This window comes from Perognathus longimembris, chromosome 3 (assembly GCF_023159225.1).
Source record: "Perognathus longimembris pacificus isolate PPM17 chromosome 3, ASM2315922v1, whole genome shotgun sequence".
Classification (NCBI taxonomy): domain Eukaryota; kingdom Metazoa; phylum Chordata; class Mammalia; order Rodentia; family Heteromyidae; genus Perognathus; species Perognathus longimembris.
Window position 1 is genome coordinate 92,946,125 of NC_063163.1, and position 21,489 is coordinate 92,967,613.

Sequence of the window (21,489 nt, forward strand, 5' to 3'; positions counted from 1 at the left end):
ACTCAGGAAATATCAAATGAATGAAAATAGATGGAGGGATCCTGAAGAATGACAATTTATCTTTCCCTTTTTTGGGAGTGCTGGTCTTACGGCTTGAACTCAGGGCCTGAGCACTGTCCCTGGCTTCTTCTTCTTCTTCTTTTTTTTTTTTTGCTCAAGGCTAGCACTCTCTCATCTTGAGCCACAGCATCACTTCTGGCCTTTTTTCTATATATGTGGCGCTGAGGAATCAAACCTAGGGCTTCATGTATATGAGGCAAGCACTCTTGCCACTAGGCCATATTCCCAGCTCCTGTTCCTGAACTTTTTTGATCAAGGCTAGCACTCTACCACTTGAACCATGGCTCCACTTCCAGCTTTTTGGAGCAGTTAATTGGAGATAAGTGTCTCTTGGACTTTCCTCCTGGGATAGAGCTTGACTTTCAACTGTGATTCTCAGATCTTAGTCTCAGAGTAGGTAGGATTACAGGTGGGAGCCATTGGTACCTGGCTATCTTTCATCCTCTCAGAAAAATGGATTCACAACCCTTACTCAACTACTAGAAATTTATCAACCCAAGCTAGAACAAGACTACTAATCTAGCTCTTTAGATGAATCTTTCCCGTTACTTAACATCCTGAGATTGCTCAAGTGCTTTCACAGGTGCCACTTTAATTCACAGAATAACCCCCACTTTAATTCACAGAATAATCCCGTGAGCTAAGTAGGGCAGCTATCACCTTCCTGTTATAGATCTTAACACCATACTTGGGGAGATTCAAAGAGACCTGCCTAAAATATTACAGAGGAGGAGATCCAGAGGGTTTTCGCTGTGTTACACAGGGGATTTGCTCAACTATTTATCTCTTAAGTATAATACTAGAATTACTGAAGTAGTCAAAATATACATATCCAGATCTAAGAATTTCTGATCTGTAACTTTTCCATTTGAGTCTACCAAATAAACACAACTTCTACAATGGGATCGACTTTGGGGTTAGGGAGCATGGCTCCAATAGTAGAACACCTATCTGCCTAGCAAGCTCAAGACCCTGAGTGCAAATTGCAGTATTGCTATTTTACACACACACACACACACACACACACACACACACACACACACACACACACATGTCCTGGGGCTTGAACTCAGAGCTTCTTTTGCTCAAGGCTAGCACTCTACCACTTGAGCCCAGTGCCACTTCTGGTTTTTTTTGTTTCTGTGGTACTGAGGAATCCAACCTAGGGCTTCATGCATGCTAGGCAAGCACTCTACCACTAAGCCACATTCCCAGCCCATGAGTGCATTTTTTGTGGTCTCGGGAATTATTGAACCCAGTGCCTCATGTTTTACAACTTGAGCCATGCCCACACTCCGGCACTATTGGTCTGTCATGGGGCTTGAACTCCAGGGACTCAGGTATTGTGCTCAAGGCTATCATGCTAACACTTTGACCCACAGCTCCATTTCCGTTTTTTTGGTGGTTAACTGGAGATAAAAGAGTCTCATGGACTTTCTTACCCAAATTAGCTTTGAGGGGCTGGGAATATGGCCTAGCAAGAGTGCTTGCCTCACGTACGTGAAGCCCTGGATTCGATTCCCCAGCACCACAAATATAGAAAATGGCCAGAAGCGGCGCTGTGGCTCAAGTGGCAGAGTGCTAGCCTTGAGCAAAAAGAAGCCAGGGACAGTGCTCAGGCCCTGAGTCCAAGCCCAGGACTGGCCAAAAAAACCCCAAAACAACAACAAAAAACAAAACAACAACCAAATTAGCTTTGAACTGCAATCCTTAGCTCTCAGCCTCCTGAGTAGCTAGGATTTCAGGTGTGAACCACCAAAGCCAGACCTGCACTATTAATTTAAATAATAGATGTTACAGGAAATCAGACTACTGCTTATCTATGAAATCTACAGAACATGAAATAGCTGAGAAAAAAAAACTGGGAACGTGGCTTAGTGGCAGGGTGCTTGCCTAGCATGTATGAAGCCCTGGGTTCAATTCCTCGGTACTACATAAACAAAAGCCGGAAGTGATGCTATGGCTTCAGTGGCAGAGAGCTAGCCTTGAGCAAAAAGAAGCCAGGGACAGTGCTCAGGCCCTGAGTTCAAGCCCCAGGCCTGGCTACAAAATAAATATCAAGAACAGGCAATATAGAGACAAAGTAGATTAGTATTTGTTAAGGCTGGAGTATTGGAAAAATGATATGGAAGCTAATGGTTGCAAAATTTCTTTTTAAAATAATAAAAATGTTCTATGACTAATTATAGAGATGACTATACAACTCTATTCCAAAAAACCAATGACTTTCAATTTTAATTGGTAAGTTGTAAATTTATATATCTATATATCTATTTATGTCTATATATTTAGTACATTGCTGAAGATAGTACAGCTGAAGATTAAACCCAGGAACCCAGGATTTTGTGACTGTTATGTAAGAGTTCTACCACCTGAGGCCCATGTGAATTGTATTTTTTTTACTTTTATTTTTTGTTTTTTTTGTTTTTTGTTTTGTTTTTTTTGGCCAGTCCTGGGCCTTGGACTCAGGGCTTGAGCACTGTCCCTGGCTTCTTTTTGCTCAAGGCTAGCACTCTGCCACTTGAGCCACAGCGCCACTTCTGGCCATTTTCTGTATATGTGGTGCTGGGGAATCGAACCCAGGGCCTCATGTATACAAGGCAAGCACTCTTGCCACTAGGCCATATCCCCAGCTCCGAATTGTATTTTTTTTAAAGGTGATTTAAAAGGTGGCTGCTGGTGGCTTAAGCCTGTAATCCTAGCTACTCAGAAGGCTGAAATATAAGGATCAGGGTTTGAAACCAGCTTGGATAGGACAGTCTGTGAGATTCAATAAACTACTTAAAAAAAAAAATCAAGAAGTAGAGTTCTGACTCTAGAGACAGAGTGCTAGCCTTGAGCAAAAGAAGCTCAGGGACAGCTCCAGAACCAACACAAAACAATAACAAAAAAAAAACTGATTTAAGAAGAGCTAATCCTGCTGGTAGCTCAAGCCAGTAATCCTAGCTACTCAGGAGGCTGAGATTTGAGGATGACAGTGAAGGTGGCCTGGGCAGGAAAGTCCGTGAGACTCTCATCTCCAATTAACTACTCAGAAAAGGCTGGGAGAGGCTCAAGGACAGAGCCTGGGCCTGGAGTTCAAGTCCCAGGTCAAAAAAAAAAAAGGGGGGGGGGTTGTTCCAAATACTGCACCTGAGGTCATACAGCAAGACATGTTTACTAAACATATCTTTATTCTAACAGTCAGTACAGGGGCTGGGTATAGCTCAGAGTTAAAGCACTGTCTAGAATGTCTGAGGCCCAGTACCAAAAATCCTGTATCTAAACTGTAAACAGGCATTGGCTGAAGTAGAAACTTGATCCAAAGATTTGGAAGGGTGAAGCAGAAAGATCTTGAGTTCAAGGCTACCCTGGACCATATAATGAGACACTGTCCCAAAAACTGCTGGAGTCCTCTCATCAAAGGTATTCAAGAGGTTGAAATCTAAGGATCCTGGTTCAAAGCCAGCCTGGGCAGGAAAGCTGTAAGACTCTCATCTCCAGATAAACATCAAAAGAACAGAAGTGGAGTTATGGCTCAAGTGGTAGATCACTAGCCTTGAGTAAATAAAGCAAAGGGACTAAACTCAGGCCCTGAGTTCAAGACCCATTACTAGCACAAAACAAATAAACAAAAAACATACCTCAGATATCATCTATTGGTACTCCTGATTAAACACAACTCTAAGAATTTTCAACCTGTAAAACTAGGTATACGTTCTGTAGAAGCAAAACCCTCCCTCCTTTTTCTTCCAGTACAACTCTGGGTCCTCAAATTTCTGAGGAGAATCTGCAGTTGAATTACAGAACAGCTGGTCACTTTTTGAACAAGAACAGCTGGACCCCTCAGAGGGGAAGTGATATTTAGATGCAAGCCTACAGCAGTAGATTAAAACTACTATCAGCCCCCTAGGTCACATCACCATCTATCAAAATATTGGCAGTGTTTACAGAATGTTTTAAGATATTCAAGTTCTTTAAAACCTGCACTTCTGGGGCTGGGAGTGTGGCTTGGTAGATGCTTGCTTAGCATGTGTGAAGCCCTGAGTTCGAGTCCTCAGTAACACATACACAAAAAAAGCCAGAAGTGGCACTGTGGCTCAAGTGGTAGAGAGCTAGCCTTGAACAAAAGAAGCTCAGGGAGAGTGCCCAGGCCTGAGTTCAAGCCCCAGGACTGGCAAAACAAAACAAAACAAAAAAAACACCCCAAAAAACAAAAAACCCTGCGCTTCTGAATGCAAGGGAAAAATCAAAATTCATGATGTAGAAACATCTCTACATAGAACATTTCCTGGTTTATTCAATTAAAGCAACACTAGGATTCTTATTTTGATAAAAGATATCTGGACAGAGGAAAAATGTTACTCTATAACCAAATATTAACAGTGTAGGGGAGAATAAGACCACTAAATATATCTGTACACTGTACTTAAAAAAAAAACACAAAAACCCTGGGTTTGAGACTGGGAGTATAGCTCAATAGCTCAGTGGTAGAAGGCTTGGCTAGCAAGTGTGAGGCCTGGGCTTTGGTTCTTAGTACTAGGGGAAAAAAAAAAACAAAAAGCAAAAAAGTAAACAAAACAGTGAACATAAATTACGCATGTTACTATTTTCTCTAAGGCCCAAATACAAAAAATAACTAGGAAAAAAATCTAGTAAATGTACAATCCTTTTATTTAATCATGTCTTTCCAACTGTCAACTCTCTGCCTAAGCTGTCCAAGTTTTTTACATTCAAGTGTTAAAATTGAGGTAACAAGAAAGAAGTGACACATACTTACAAAACAAACAAGAATGCACAACTTAACTCCTTCTAATGACTTATAACCAATTTATTGTGTGAAGATACCAGATAATTACCTAGTTTGAGGTCTAAGCAAAAAATAAGCCACAGATTTACAAATGACTATTGCCAGCTGCCAGGAGCTGATCATTTTTCTCATACCACAAATAAATTGTTTAGGGAATGGATTTATTCCTGAAAAAAGGTAACACTTATATAGTTATGCAGTACAATTTTTTCAATAAAAGAAGAAAAAAATTTGAGTTAGAAGTCATGTGTTGATCTCTCAGTTTCAAAAGCAAAAACTGTTGGTCTCCAAGGGAGGAGGCCAGGGTCTCTATTCTGACCCTATCAGTAGTCCTCTAGCCTGGAAAGTGTTAAGTGAAAATGAAGTGAACTTTCCTAGGCTTGATTTTTCCCTTGTAAAATGGACAAAGGGTCTTACTACCCACTAAACCTCAGGACTCTGGAAGGATAACTTTACTATTTCTCTTTGTTTCAGCAAAGAACACCTCCAGACACCAACAACAATGGTGGTACAGAGCTCAAACTAATCCCCTCAGTAAGTACTCAAGGGCATTTGGGGTAATTTAAGAAGGCTTTACACATTAGGGGGGAAAAAAGAAAAGAAAAAGATGGGAGTTCTTCTTTTCAGGTAATTTGGCAGTGTTCATTTAGATCATCCCCAAAACCAAAGATGCAAAATAAAATCAGAAACTTACTAGTGAAGGAGTAACAATGCAGCGCTCAATTTCATTCTGAGTATTTTACAATACTAAAACCCTGACAAAGCAGCAACTTTTATTTGAGTCATTCAGCACTCCCCAAAACAAAACTTCTGGATGTAAACACTCAGAGCAAGAAATAAAAAAAATTGGGGGGTAGGTAATCAAACAAAGAAAACCATTTGCCCCCAAAACTGGTCTCCCCTTCCTTTAATTCCAATGCAAAGGAGCTGTTATTAACACAGAGTAGTCATGCTTGTGTCATGTAACAATATTCACAATAATAACCAGACCCTGAGGTGGTCACAGTGATCTCTTTGCCTTGAGAAAGGGGACTTTTCTTTTACAAAGATTCAGAGGCTGTAAATCCTTCCATGAGGGAACTCAGAGAGGGCCTCTACTTGAGGTACAGAGAAAGGAGAATCTTAACAAAATCTCCAGAAAAATAGAGCAAAGCCAGGAAGCACATAAACAGGGCCCACCTCTTCCACATGAAGCATGCAGGAAACCTCCAAAGCATCAAGTACAGTTTTCCTTTCCTCTCTTTAATAGCGGCATCCAAAAACAAAAATCCTGCTTCCACAAAGAGAAGGAAGTAGTAAAAACCATCCCTGATTTCTACTGCCAAAGACTCCCCATATAAAAAGTTTTCCATCTCTTTTTCAAAAGGAGAGAGGAAACCAAAACCATCTGCACTATTCTAGATAGACAGCAGGAAAGAGTTCTGTTCTCAAAGGTATTCAGATTTTTCTTGAAGAGTCTGAGAAACAGAGAAGTTGGACTCTTGCTCTTGGGGTGTGTGCATGGAGGGGAGGATGTGCAAGGAGGGAGGATCCTCTGTGTATGTGTATCCTGGGGCCTGAACTCAGGACCTGGGCACTGTCCCTAGAGCTTTGGTGCTTAAGGCTAGCCAAGGCTCTACCACTTGAGCCACAGTTCCACTTCTGGCTTTTGGTAGTTTATTGGAGTATTATAGACTTGCCTGCTCTGGCTGGCTTTGGACCACAATCAGATCTCAGCCCCAGAGTCGCTAGGATTAGAGACCTCAACCAATGGAGACCAACTTTTAAAACAAAACAAAACAAACAAACAAAAAAGAAACCCAAAACAAAACACTAGAACAAATAGGAGTGGGAGAGGATAGCTCTAACCAGCCACGAAGTAGTAATAGATTCTGTGGACCAAGAAAAAATTAAATTTCTGTCAACATGTCTTATTCCCTTCTAAGAGTATTGACCTGTTTTGGAAAGCTGTCTTTTTTTCTTGTATCTCCGCAGGGAGGTCCTCTTTATTAATGTGGGGGTATGAAGGATCTAAGGAGAGTCTTTTTTAAAGTATCTTTATCTCCACCGAGGGTGTGTGTGGGGGGAGGGGGGAGAAGTCTTTTTCTCTCTCGGGTGAAAAAAGGGTTGAACACTCATGAAGAGGGGAGAAGGAGAGGCCACGCATGCAAATACCTGCTTCTCGGTGCAAGTATACTAGTTTTCTTAAAAGTATTTGTCAATTGTATTCTATGTACTAAGCATTTACACAAAATCTCCCTCAGTTCTCCTGACAAGCCTGAGGGGGGAGGGGGAAGGGTCCAAATGAGAGGTGAGGCTGACAGAAGTGAAGCGACTGACTCCAGGTCACAAAAATTTTAAGTGGGATACACAGGCTCGTCGTCCTCACACTCCAAAGGATATGCTCCCATAAAACAGTGCAAGGGGCAAAGGAACTCGTTACACGCGGGGAAGCGGAGATGTGACTGGGGAAGGGGTAAAAAGACTTTGATTTCTAACTGCTTTCGAAAGGATCTTTACACCGTGGGGTATAAGTGGAAGAAAAGTTTCTTCCGGGAAAGGAAGACCCCTCTGTCATTTTCCGGGTAAGTAGCGAGTGTCCCCCTTCACCTACATGGCGTTGGCCGGGAGGTGTGGGGGGGTACAGTTTCGTTTCGGCGCTGCCATCCCTCCTTATATTGGGGTCACAATCCCTCTTTGGGCACCCAGTGAGGAGGGCTCCCTCCGCTGACAACTGGAAAGGGAGCCCCCGGAGAAGGGGCGTCGTCCTCCCCGAGGGAAGAAGTTGGGGGTCCTCCCCTCCCCCGCCGGAGGCATGACTCGGAGAAGCCGTTTTCTCCTAGCGAAGCGAGGGCCTCTCTTTTCTCTCCCCGGCTCGTTCGGTCGCCCGCAGAGCGGATACCGTCCCCTTCGGGACCCCGAGGGCGAGGAAAGGGGAGGGGGGAGTCCCGGGATTTCTCTTTAGTCCGAACCGCCCGGGCGGAGAGTCCCCTCAGGCCTTCGAAGGGAAGGACGGCTCCGCTGGAACCCTCCCGGCCCCCCAGCCTCTTACCCCGAGGCCTGCTCCGCGGCCCGGGCTGGTGCCTCCAGCTTGGCCTCCTGCAGACGCAGACCCACCGCGGCCAATATAACCTGAACCTCCAGCGCCTCAGGCTCAGAGGCGCTCCGGGCCGCAGCCGCTTCTCCCTCTCTATGGTCCGCCCGCACTTCCTCATCCGGGGCCTCAGCCTGCCATGCGGACTCGCCCAGATCCCGCCCCCGCACTGCGCACGCGCACTCCCAGAAAAAAGGCGGCCCTTTCCCGCCTCGGACCCCCGCCCCCTGCTAGCTGCGGCTCCCTTAGCTCCGCCCCAGCAGCTCAGGATGTTTTGAAGGTTTAACTTTTGGAGGAGGGCTGGGGGAATACGTTAGTTTGAATTCAGGGCCTCTCTCTGTCTCTGTCTCTCTCTGTCTCTGTGTCTCTGTCTCTGTCTGTCTCTCTGTCTCTCTCTGTCCCTCTCTGTCTCTCTCTCTGTGTCCCTCTCTGTCTCTCTCTGTCTCTCTGTCTCTGTCTCTTCTCTCTATCTCTGTCTCTCTGTCTCTCTCTGTGTCCCTCTCTGTCTCTGTCTGTCTCTCTCTCTGTTACCCTCTGTCTCTCTCTCGGTGTGTCTGTCTGTCTCTCTCTGTCTCTCTCTGTCTGTCTCTCTCTGTCTCTCTCTGTCTGTCTCTGTCTGTCTGTCTGTCTCTCTGTCTCTCTGTCTCTCTCTCTCTCGTTGGCTCTGCTATTAAGCTTCAGGCCCCAATGCAGATTTCCACGGTTCCACAAAGCAACAGAATTCTGTTGTTTACATGTCTCCATATCATTTGCGACATGTGGAACACATTCTCTAAACATTCTTATTTCCCTACAGGGTTAACTTTTATTTCCCTCTATGTTGGGTGCTTGGCTATATATAGTGAACAGACATTGATAAAAGGTTGAAGGAAAAATAAGGGGGTGTGACCTGCCTCATCCTTCTCCTAGTCCTGCTTCTGACTATGCACTTGGTACAATGGGGTCCACAGGAAGCATTATACATTTAATCCCTTGGGGGTAAGAGGTGAGCCAATGTAATGATGAATATCATGTTTTGGGGGGTTAGCTAATATCTGTGACAGTCTCTGTTTATATTACACTATTTGCTTTTTTATTCTGCTGGGCATTTTATTCTGCTAGGCCTGTATCCCTCTTGTGTGCTATTAAAACATTACTATTGAAATAAACCCCTATTGACCCCTAAGCCTAAGAGTAGTAGTATTCATTGTTCTTATGACAATTGCCATCTGGGTACAGGCCACTCACACCTTTAACCCTAGCTACTCAGGAGGCTGAGAACTCAGGGCAAACGTTTGAAGCCAGCAAGGGAGAGAGGGCAGGAAAGTCTGAGACACAGTTTTATTTTATTTAATTTTATTTAGTTATTTTGGTCAGTGGTAGGACTTCAACTTGGGGTCTGGGCACTGTCCCTTTGCTCAAGATTAGTACTCTACCACTTTGAGCCACAGCTCCACTTCCGGTTTTCTGGTGCTTAAATGGAGATAAGAGTCTCATAGACTTTCCTGCCTGAGCCAGGATTCTCAGTTCTCAGACTCCTGAGTTGCTAGATTACAGGCTTGAGCCACCAGTACTCAGCTTGCCTGAGAGATTTTTTTTTTTGTTTTTTTTTGTTTTTTTTTTTTGGCCAGTCCTGGGCCTTGGACTCAGGGCCTGAGCACTGTCCCTGGCTTCTTCCCGCTCAAGGCTAGCACTCTGCCACTTGAGCCACAGCGCCGCTTCTGGCCATTTTCTGTATATGTGGTGCTGGGGAATCGAACCTAGGGCCTCGTGTATATGAGGCAGGCACTCTTGCCACTAGGCTATATCCCCAGCCCCGCCTGAGAGATTTTTATCTCCAAGTAACTGCCAAAAGCTACAATTGAGGGTATGACTTAACTGGTAGAGCACTAGCCTTGAAAGTTAAAGGACAGTGCCCAGGGTTGAGTTCAAGCTCCTTGTAGTAGTGGCACACACAAAAAAAGAAAAAGTAGGTGCTGGTGTCTCATGTCTATAATTCTAGCTGCTTGGGAAGCTGAGATCTGACAATTCTGGTTCAAAGCCAGCCTGGGCAGGAAAGTCCATGAGCAAGTAGATAGCAAGTAGAAAGGCTTGAGTTCAAACTCCTGATACTAGCAAGAATCAACTCTCCTGAAGAAGGCCAACAAGAGAATAAAATTAACTCTCTCTGGAATAGAAGACTTCCCCTAAGCACCCTTATGAAAACATATAAAACATTTTAGTGGGTGCCTGTGAATATGGCCTAGTGGTAGAGTGCTTGCCTCATATACATGAAGCCTTGGGTTCGATTCCTCAGTACCACATATGTAGAAAAGGCCAGAAGTGGCTCTGTGGCTCAAATGGCATAGTGTTAGCCTTGAGCAAAAAGGAGCCTGGGACAGTGCTTAGGTCCTGAGTTCAAGCCCCAGGACTGGCAAAAAAAAAAAAAGTGGATAAATAGACTCTAACCAGGAACCTGAAATGATAACAAAGACATTTGTTACAGCTAAATTTCATCCTTGAATAATTTTGGAACAGTTACCTCTCAGCTGATTTTTTTTTTCAGTCAGCCATGGGGCTTGAACTCTGTGCCTGGGCACTGTCCCTGAGCTCTTCATCTCAAGGCTAGTGCTCTTCCACTTTTGAGCCACAGCACCACATACAGTTTTCTGGTGGTTAATTGGAGATAAGAGTCTCATGACTTCCCTGCCTAGGCTGGCTTTGAACCTCAATCCTCACATCTCAGCCTCCTGAGTAGTTAGGATTAGAGGCATGAGCCATCAACCAGTTTAGTTGACTCTTTATAGTTTCCCTTACCTAACCTAACCTAGGGTCTCAGGCATGTTAGGAACTCAAGATATACTATTTAGTACTGTGCTTTCTTTTTTCTTTCTCACTTTCTCACCTTCTTGCTTCCCTCCTTTTACTCCCCTCCCCACTACTTTTTTTGTTGTTGTTGTTGGTTGTTGGGCTTCAACTGAGGGCCTGTGCACTGTCCCTGGGCTCTTTTGCTCAAGGCTGTTCTACCACTCTGAACCACAGTGCTACTTCTGGTTTTCTGGTAGCTAACTAGAGATGAGTCTCACAGACTTTACTCTCTGCTGGCTTCAAACAGTGATCCTCAGGTATTAGTTGCCTGAGTAGCTAGGATTACAGGTATGAGCCACTAGTCCCCAGCTTTCCTGGTTATTTGTTTCTTTTATTTTTTGCCAGGCCTGGGGCTTGAACTCAGGGCCTGGACTCTATCCTTGAGCTTCTTTTGCTCAAGGCTAGCACTCTGCTAGCACTCTTGAGCCACAGCATCACTTCCAGCTTCCAGCAGAAATGCTTATGTGTTACTGAGGAATTGAACCCAGGGCTTCATGCATGCTAAACAAGCACTCTACCACTAAGCCACATTCCCAGTCCTTGCTGGTTATTTTTAAGACTGGATCTATGAGACTTTTTTTTTTTTTTTCCTGCTGGGGTTAGCCTGAAACTTCGATTCTTCTCTCAGCCTCTTGAGAGGCTAGAATTACAGGTTTGAGATATTTGTGCCAGGTGAAGTGTTTTTTGTTTTTAACCTGGGAATTGAATCTAGGGCCTTGTGCATTCTAGGCAAGCATCCTACTGTCTAGCTTCATCCTAGGCCTTCTTCAAAAACAGGGTCTTTCTATGCAGCCTTGGCTGAGCTGGAACTTGATGTCTTACTACACTCATCTGTACTGAGAGTGCAAGCTTTTACCATCACACTTGTTAAGAAAGCTGTTGTCTTGCTATAGGGGTCCCCTTGTCCTATTCCCCACTGGTATACCATAGTTTTATTTTTTTCTTTTCAATATTCATACATTTTCTGAAACCATGGGAAGCTGGTAACAGCATATTTTAAAGCTGTGAGGAAATTCATACAGGTGCTGTAATTGACTGAAATGCAATGGGATGTCATTTAGATTTTGTTATTGAGACAAAACCAACAGAGCAGTGGGGTGACCTAAAAAAAATAATTTGGTTATGGAAAGATCTTTCTGGTTGTCAGAGTAGAAGAGCCCCTTAGAGTTGTATACCAAGTCAGGAAAATAGTAGACATTGTGAGGCTCAGTTGGTAGAGTTCATAGCTAGCCTCCTCCCACCCCTTAACTACACTGTATCATAGTGGCAGAAGGCAGGGCAGGCATTCTTGGGTCAGTGTCAGGCACAAGCTACCTTGCTCTGGATTTCTCCTTAAGAGAAAGATGCCTGTCCCAACAAATGGAAGCTTGCCCTTGGCCTAGCCAGCCCTGAGTATTTATTGCACGTCAAATTGGATGGGATAGGTCTTTTTTTTTTTGCCAGTCCTGGTGCTTGGACTCAGAGCCTGAGCACTATCCCTGGCTTCCTTTTGCTCAAGGCTAGCACTCTGCCACTTGAGCCACAGCGCCACTTCTGGCCGTTTCCCATATATGTGGTGCTGAGGAATTGAACCAAGGGCTTCAAGAATACGAGGCAAGGGCTGGGGATATAGCCTAGTGGCAAGAGTGCCTCCCTCGGATACACGAGGCCCTAGGTTCGATTCCCCAGCACCACATATACAGAAAACGGCCAGAAGCGGCGCTGTGGCTCAAGTGGCAGAGTGCTAGCCTTGAGCGGGAAGAAGCCAGGGACAGTGCTCAGGCCCTGAGTCCAAGGCCCAGGACTGGCCAAAAAAAAAAAAAAAAAGAATACTAGGCCAAGCGCTCTTGCCACTAGGCCATATTCCCAGCCCCGGGATAGGTCTTGATCTGTCTGTATTTCCTCCTGAATTTAAATCCTCAGGCTTGGTTTCCCATCAGTGAAATAGCCCGATAGGGTTACTCTACAGATAAATCCTGGTAGTTTTTGTTAATAACAATTAGAAGAACATAACATCCTTTTTTGGGGGGAGAGGGGACTGGGTCTGCAAAGACCCGCAAAGTGGATTGGATTATAGGTCCTAGCAGGAGCCATCACAGCAAGTTTCAGGTCCTCAGACCATTGCATCTGGCAAAAGTTCTCCCCGAAACTTTCTCTTTTTTTTTGCATTTACCAGTAGTTCCTCTGGGCCAGTTTGAGAGTCACTAGCCTCGATTAAACTGGTAGGGAGAGAGCACTTTAAGATCGCCCCAGTTTCTTAGGTAACAAGACACTAGGTCCGGGACCTGGAATGAATTTCCGATTTCCTCTCCGAGGAGAGGCGGGAAAGGCCGGGAGGGGTGGGGGTGGCCAGATCCAAAGACCCGACTCAACGCCCCACCCCCGACGCGAGTCCCGGATGAGGAAGTAGCGCGGCCACTGAGACGAGGCGGAGGTCCGGCTAGAGCGGCTGGGAAAGGTTTGCGGTGAGGGGGGGGGGGTGTCGCGGGGCGGGAAGGGGGCGTGTTCGAGGGGCGGGGCCACGGCAGCGGCGCGGGCTCTCAGGTGTACGCTCGGTGGCGGGGCTGGCCTGCCGGCGCCTGGAGCTCAGGGGCGGAAACTGCGCGGGCCGTGGAGCCTTAGCTGAGGTATCCAGAGGAGGAGCTCGGTACCTGGCGAGGGTCAGGCCCTCGGGGCCCGGCCTGAGACGGGGAAGGGGCTCTAGAGCTGCGGGTGAGTGGAGCTGCCTGCCCGGGATTGAGGTTGGGTGTGTGCGTCTGGGGTGTGGGGGGGAGGGAGGTGTTGTGAGAGGGAAGGGGAGCATCGGCTTAAGTTCCAGTCCTGACTGTTCCTAACCCACTGTGTGACCTTGGACAAGTCTCTTCCCCTCTCTGTGCCTCAAGCGGCCAAGTGGAGGAGGCAAGAGGGTCCTTTGAGAGTTGGGACAGATGGGGGAGGTTCAGCAGAGGTGTCCATCCCTTCTTCCTATTGGTGCTCTCCTGGTCCAGGATATTGTCGGTGAAACGTGAACTGTGGGGAGTGTTTTTCATTTTTCTGAGTGACCTTGGGCAAGTCTCTGGTACTGGTTTTCATTTTCCTCATCCAGCAGATGGAGTGGACTAACCTCTTCTAAGATCTCGTTTGGGGTATTATTGATGTAGGCGGGGTCATGGTAATGAGTGCCTCCTGTATTGCAAGTCTTAATTTTAGCGATGGAGTAAGAGAGACTATCTTTTCTCAGGTTTGACTAGACCCTGACCCAACTCTGCCCCCAGTTCCCAGATTCTATGTGTTTTCCCTTCTCGACTTGGCATTTGAGGCGTGATTTCATCCTGGGGTTGGCGCCACCTGTCAGCAGAGCGACATCAGTTTATTCAGTGGCCTAAAATCCAAGAGCAATTGCCAGGCATTGTGACATTCCCCCGTCTTTTTTGTTTATGTTTCAATGGCAGGGCGGCAAGATGACTTCTCTGCTCCGACATTGGAACAGCTGAAGGTTGGAACCACAGGACAAGATGAGAACCACAAAGGTCTACAAACTTGTCATCCACAAGAAGGGCTTCGGGGGCAGTGGTTAGTATGCACTGGTTTTTGTGGGTTGTGCAAGTTCATTGAAATTCTGATGTGCCCAGGGCCTTGAAATTTCACCAACAACTTGTGATAACAGAAGCTAGACAGGCAATTAAAAACTAAGTGAAGCAGTCACTATAATACAGCAGTAAGGAGAATGAGCATGCAGGCCCATTCTATAAGCATTTATGTTCAGGCTGAACACAACTGGTAGAGGGCTTGATTCACATGCATGTGATCTCGGGTTCCAGGCTGGGTGCTGGTGACTCACAACTGTATCCCTAGCTACTCAGGAGGCTGAGATCTGAGGAGTTTTGTTTGAAGCCAGCCTGGGCAGGAAAGTATGTCAGTGTTTTATCTTTAGTTAACCACCAGAAAACTGGGAGTGGAGCTAGAGCTCAAGTGGTAGAGCATCATCCTTGAGCAAAAAAGCTAAGGAACAATGACCAGGACCTGAGTTCAAGCCCCAGTACTGGTACAAACACCCCCCCCCCCCAGAGAGAGAGAGAGACTCTGAATTTAATTTCCAATATGGGTAGGGTATTTACAGAGTTCTTCCTCCTTTTCTTCTTCTTTCATCTTCTTTCTTTTTCTTCTTCTGTCTTGTTCTTCTTGTTCTTGTTCTCCTCCTCCTCCTCCTCCTCCTCCTCCTCCTCCACCTCCTCCTCCTCCTCCTCCTCCTTCTTCTTCTTTGTCTTTCTTCCTTGTTCTCCTTCTCTTTCTTTCTTCCCTAGTCTGGCTGATCTGGAACTCACTATGTCTTTAGACTTCCAGTTCTTACACCTTATCCTTAATATTTGTGCTATGCTATACTTGGCTTTGTGTTCTAGCTTGTAAAGAATACTGTGAACCTGGGGCTGGGAATATGGCCTCGTCGTAAAGTGCTCACTTTATATACATGAACCCCTGGGTTCCATTCCTCAGCACCACATATATAGACAAGGCCAGAAGTGGTGCTGTGGCTCAAGTGGTAGAGGGCTAGCCTTGAGCAAAAAGAAGCCAGGGACAGTGCTCAGGCCCTGAGTTCAAGCCCCAGGACTGGCAATAAAAACCAAACCAAAACAAAAAAGAATACTGTGAACCTTTTTGGTTCACTACCTTTCATTTTATTTGTGTTGTTTATATATTATATATGTAAAATTATAGCCTGCACTAGTTGGATAAAAGAAACTAAAATGATATTTCAGCTTTTACATTCAGTAAGAGAAATAGTGTATAAATGTACATAGAAGAGATTTGATCAGAGGCTGGGAATGTGGCTTGGTATTAGAGTGCTTGCCTTGCATGCATGAAACCCTGGGTTTGATTCTTCAGTACCACATACACAGAAAAAAGCTGGACGAGGGCTGGGGATATGGCCTAGTGGCAAAAGTGCTTGCCTCGTATACATGAGGCCCTAGGTTCGATTCCCCAGCACCACATATACAGAAAATGGCCAGAAGTGGCGCTGTGGCTCAAGTGGCAGAGTGCTAGCCTTGAGCAAGAAGAAGCCAGGGACAATGCTCAGGCCCTGAGTCCAAGGCCCAGGACTGGCCAAAAAAAAACCAGAAAAAAAAGAAAAAAGCTGGACGAGGTATTGTGACTTAAGTGGCAGAGTGCTAGCCTTGAGCAAAAGAAGCTCAGGGACAGTGTCTAGGCCCTGAGTTCAAGCCCCAGGACTGCCCCCCCCCAACAAAAAAAGAGAGATTTGACCAGTGTGAACCTTTGCATGGCTCCTAGGCATAGGAAAAAGGGGAAGGATGCAGCCTGTTACCCTGCATTAAAGCAGAATTGGGTACCAGTTTGGCCTCTAATCTTTCGACTTCCTCCATTGCTGGGATAATAGGCATGCACCACTGCATTCAACTGTTTATTGAGGTAGAGTTTCAACTTCTTGTTGCCTGTGCTGGTCTCAAACAATAATTCCTTCAACCTCTGTCTCTCAAGTAGTTAGGATTACAGGTTAGGCCAATACTTTCCCTTGGTCTTTGTGTGTGTGTGTCTACCCATGCACACAATACTGGCTCTTGGATTCTTAGCCTTGTGTTCTCACTAGGCTTTTTCTGCTCAAGGCTGGTAGTCTATCACTTGGGGCCACACCTGTACTTCTGGTGTTTTGCTGGTTAATTGGAGTTAAGAATCTCTAGGATTTGTTGGTCTTGACTCTCAGATCTCAGCCTCCTGAGCAGCTAAGATTACAGGTGTAATTCACTAATTCCTGGCCGGTGTATATACTGTTATATATGTACTTATATGTATACACACATGTATTAATGGTGATGGCACTCTAACCCAGGGCCTCATTAATGATAGGTAAGTCTTCTAACATTAACATCCCTCACTTTCTTTTCTATCGGATAAACTTTATTCACTATCCCTAGCTATGTAAGAGTCTGGGAATCTGAGAGTCATGGTTTGAAGCTGGCCTGGGCAGGGAAGTCCATGAGACTCTTCTCTCCAATTCACCACTAGAAAGCCAGAAGTAGAGGTGATGCTCAAGTGGTAGAGCACTAGACTTAAGCAAAAAAACTCAGGGACAGTGTCTAGGCAGGCTCTGAGTTCAAGCCCCAGAACAGGTGTGTGTGTGTGCGCGCGCGCACACACACACACACACACACACACACAAACACATAACCTCCCTCCCCCCCAAAAAAAAGTTCTTTGCTTCAGCAATTGGAATTAAGAACACAGTGAGTCGTTTTTAGTTTGTGTTTAATTTTATTGTCTTTCCTCAGTTCTGGGGATCAAATCCAGGCCCATCTGCATGTGAGGCAAGCATTCCACCAAGGAGTTCTGTACTCTGGACTTTTAATTTATACCTTACTATGCATTTGTTCCTATTTTATATATGTATGTATAAGCCACTGGAGGGCAAGGATGTGCAAAAAGAGAAAATGGTATTTTCTGTACCTTAGGATGTTGTAAGCCCCAGTAAGATCAGATATATAAAGAATATAGCAGGTTGGGAATGTGGCTCAGTGGTAGAGTGCTTGCCTAGCATGCATGAAACCCTGAGTTCAATTCCTCAGTACCACATAAACAGAAAAAGCTGTAATGGTAGAGCTCTAGCCTTGAGCATAAAGAGGTTCAGGACAGAGCCCAAGGCCCTGAGTTTAAGCCCCAGGACCGGCCAAAAAGAAAAAAAAAAGGAAGAAAGAAAAGAATGTAGCAAAGGAACAGGTTCCTATTCAATAAGTGTAGCCATTATAATTACCAGGACAAAGATACACCAGGTAGGGGGTATAGGAAACATAATTTCTTCTTCTCCTTTTTTTGTTTGTGGGTTGTGGGGCTTGAACTGTGCAAAGTCTCTGAGCCTCTTTGTGCTCAAGGCTAGTGCTCTACCACTTGATCCACAGCGCCACTTCTGGCCTTTTCTGCAAGTGCTCTATCACTAAGCCACTTTTCCAGCCTGGCTTTATTTTTTTATAGCATGTGAGAGATAGTGAGTTTTAGGTAGAAGTAGAGGTGGTAACTAGTAATTAGTCTTGTACTCTGCTAATAGCTCACTAACTTTAAGTGAATCAACTTATCTTCCAGGTTATTTCCTTACTCCTGTTAGCTCTCAACATTTATTTAGGGAAGCTCTATTTTTATTTTTTTTGTCTTTCAAGTGAGTATATTTTTCATTTTATTTATTTATTTTTGCCAGTCCTGGGGCTTGAATTCAGGGCTTGAGCACTGTCCCTGGCTTCTTTTTGCTCAAGGCTAGCACTCTACCACTTGAGCCACAGCACCACTTCTGGCTTTCTCTATGTATGTGGTGCTGAGGAATCAAACCCAGGGCTTCATGTACACAAGGCAAGCACTCTTGCCACTAGGCCATATTCCCAGCCCTATTTTTAGTTTTACTTTTTGGAGTATGTGTGTATTGGGGGTTAAACTCAGTGCCTTATCCACACTGAGTACCAGCTGTACTTTTGGCCTCTTTTTTCTCCTTGAGATCACCAAATTGTCTTTCAGATGATGAGCTAGTGGTGAATCCCAAAGTATTCCCTCACATTAAGCTTGGAGACATTGTGGAGATTGCTCACCCCAATGATGAGTACAGGTGAGTATCTTTCTAGACTCAAGGGGCTGGGACAGTCTAGTCTGCTTCTTCTAAGGGTGATTTGTGAGAGGCCTAAGGGCCTTTAATGACACTCAATGCCTCCTGGGACTTGATAAATCAATGATTTTTTTTTCTACCAGTCCTGGGGCTTGAACTCAGGGCAGGGCACTGTCCCTGAGCTTTTGCTCAAGGCTAGCACTCTACCACTTGAGCCACAGTGCCACTCTGGCCTTTTCTGTTTACTTGGTACTGAGGAATCGAACCAAGCACTCTTGCCACTAGGCCATATTCCCAGCCTCAACACAATTTTTTTTAATGATTCATTATTTCTCTTTTAAAAGTTATCCATTTTTCTCATTTCCTTTCAGTGCAAATGCTGTTTCCTTGTTTTTTTTTTTTTTGCCAGTCCTGGGCCTTGGACTCAGGGCCTGAGCACTGTCCCTGACTTCTTTTTCCTCAAGGCTAGCACTCTGCCACTTGAGCCACAGCGCCACTTCTGGCCATTTTCTGTATATGTGGTACTGGGGAATTGAACCCAGGGCCTCATGTATACGAGGCAGGCACTCTTGTCACTAGGCCATATCCCCAGCCCCCTGTTTCCTTGTTTTTAAGGAAGTATTCTCTCTATAATTTGCCCTGGAAGGGGAGGTGAAGGGAGCTAGGGAACTGCAACTGCAGCTTACAGCTTCTGAAATCTGTGTTGTTTTCTTTTTCAGCCCTCTGCTTTTGCAAGTCAAGTCACTTAAGGAAGATTTACAGAAAGGTACCTCTTTCTCTTTTCTGAAACTTTTATACTATATAGGAAACTATAAGAAACTTCTCTTAGCTGGGCACTGGTGGCTCATACCTGTGATCCTAGCTACTCACTTGCCTGAGATCTGAGGATCAAGGTTTGAAGCCAGCAAACCTCAGGAACAGCACGAAAAAAACAGAAAACAAAAAACCTTTCCTCATGAGAGCAGGTCTGTCTTCTTATCAAATTATGCTCCCTCACGCCAGCGCTTGGTGGCTCATGCTTATTATAATCTTAGCTACTCAGAAGGCTGAGATCTGAGGATCACAGTTTGTAGCCAGCCTGGGCAGAAGACTCTTATCTCCAATTAACCACTCAACAACCAGAAGTGGGGCACTGTGAATCAAGGTGGTAGAGCACTATCCTTGAGCAAAACAGGAGCCCAGGCCCTGAGTTCAAGCCCCCTGACTGATGAAAAAGAAGCAAAATGAAAAACCAAAGAAGCAAATTACCCTTTACAAACAAGTCAGTTATCAAAATGCTAAGGAATATCATTTATCAGTATCTGGAGAATACTGAAGAAACTGTATTTAAAATCAGGAGAAAAATTAACCAGAATATGATGGTTTTTTTGTTTGTTTTTATTTTTGTTTTTTTTTTTTTTTTTTTTTGGCCAGTCCTGGGGCTTGGACTCAGGGCCTGAGCACTGTCCCTGGCTTCTTTTTGCTCAAGGCTAGCACTCTGCCACTTGAGCCACAGCGCCACTTCTGGCCATTTTCTGTATATGTGGTGCTGGGGAATCGAACCCAGGGCCTCATGTATATGAGGCAGGCACTCTTGCCACTAGGCCATATCCCCAGCCCTTATTTTTGTTTTTGTTTTGTCAGTTGTGGGGCTTGAACTCAAGGCCTGGGTACTGTCCTTGAACTCTTTTATGCAAGGCTAGTGCTGTACTACTGTGAGCTACATCTCCACTTCAGTTTTCTGGTGGCTAATTGGGGATAAGAGTCTCCTGGACTTTCCTGCCTGGGTTGGCTTTGAACCATGATTCTCAGATCTCAGCGTCTTGAATAGCTAGGATTACTGACATTCACCACCAACACCCAGAGAGTCCTATTTATTTATCTGTATTTTATTGTTTTGTGTGGGTCTTGGGGCTTGAACTCAGGCCCTCATGCTCTGGCTTGGCTCTTTCATTCAAGGCTAGTGCTCCATTACTTGAGCCTCAGTTCTACTTCCCAGGGAGCATATCTTGCTATAGCAAATAATCATGTTGTTTGTTGAATATCTGCATATTTATAGATTAGAATATATTTAATCAAAAATCCTGAAGTGGATATATAGCTCAAGTGGTAGAGTGCTAGCCTTGAGCACAAAAAACTCAGGAATTGCACCTATACCCTGAGTTCAAGCCTAGAAGCTGGCACAAAAACAAAAGAATAAATTCTTCAAAATTATATCTGATTCAGATTTTTTTTTTTTTTATGCTTTAGAAACTATCAGTGTGGACCAGACTGTGACTCAAGTATTCCGGCTTAGACCTTATCAAGATGTCTATGTGAATGTTGTAGACCCCAAGGTATGTCTTTGTTCTGGACTTACATGTCGTTTTGGAACTATTATCACCCTTCCTCAAAGGTTAGGTCACTAAGAAAACAAAGAGTTACTTATGTATAGAGTTAGACTATTCAATATTATGTGCTTATAGCCAGGTGCTGGTGGCTCATGCCTGTAATCCTAGCTACTTAAGAGGCTGAGATCTGAGGATCACAATTTGAAGTCAGTCTGGGCAGGAAATTCCATAAGACTCATCTCTAGTTAATCACTGAAAAACCTGGAAGTGGTGCTATGGCTCAAAGTGATAGAGTGCTAGGCTTGATGAAAGAGCTCAAGGACAGGATTCAGGCCCTGAGTTCAAACCCCCAACCAAAAAAAAAGTTATTTGGATTAGAGGGGAGTCTGTAGTTTGCACTTAGCTCCATCTCCTTTTTTTAGCGTCTATATAAGGAGTAGAATGGCTAATTTTTTTATTAATTTATTGAAATTTCTTCCTTTCCATTTTTCTTCATGTAGTGAAGTAATTTTCCTTATCAGCAAGGTAGGCAAAATATGTAAAAGATAGGTAAAATCCTGGTACAGAAAGTACTATTGCCATTATATAGGGAAATGAAGCATATATAGCTCAATGTTATATTTCTATGTCAGAGTTCAAGACTAAAATGCAGGGCATGATGGCATATACTTGTACTGTAATCCCAGCTACAAGAGAGGCTGAGGCAGGGCCTTGTTTGAACCAATGTCTCAGAAAAATAAATAAACAAACAGCAAGGAATAACAAAAAGACTAAACCAGAGTTGGAACTCTGGTATTATTGTAGTTAATGAATAAGGCTGCTGCTGAATTTCTGCACTTGTATTTTATATTCAGAAGCTGCTTCTCATATGTAAAAA

The 21,489-nt window shown here is 44.6% G+C and overlaps 2 protein-coding genes across 10 annotated transcripts in view; one reads left to right on the forward strand and one right to left on the reverse strand.

Moving 5' to 3' along the window:
* Positions 1-8,052, reverse strand: part of Prr14l (proline rich 14 like) — a 51,527-nt gene extending 43,475 nt beyond the window's left edge. The window contains 1 exon segment of the mRNA XM_048343368.1: positions 7,881-8,052. The gene's annotated coding sequence lies outside the window, so the exon portion shown is untranslated.
* A 5,220-nt stretch (positions 8,053-13,272) lies between these two features.
* Depdc5 (DEP domain containing 5, GATOR1 subcomplex subunit) overlaps positions 13,273-21,489 on the forward strand; it is a 130,058-nt gene continuing 121,841 nt past the window's right edge. For all 9 annotated transcript variants that reach the window (XM_048343357.1, XM_048343361.1, XM_048343358.1 and 6 more), the window contains exons 1-5: positions 13,273-13,439; positions 14,159-14,279; positions 18,219-18,306; positions 19,023-19,069; positions 20,533-20,618. In XM_048343357.1, the coding sequence (XP_048199314.1) occupies positions 14,222-14,279; positions 18,219-18,306; positions 19,023-19,069; positions 20,533-20,618 (279 nt within the window). In that variant the 5' untranslated portion in view covers positions 13,273-13,439; positions 14,159-14,221. The remainder of the gene's footprint in view (positions 13,440-14,158; positions 14,280-18,218; positions 18,307-19,022; positions 19,070-20,532; positions 20,619-21,489) is intronic.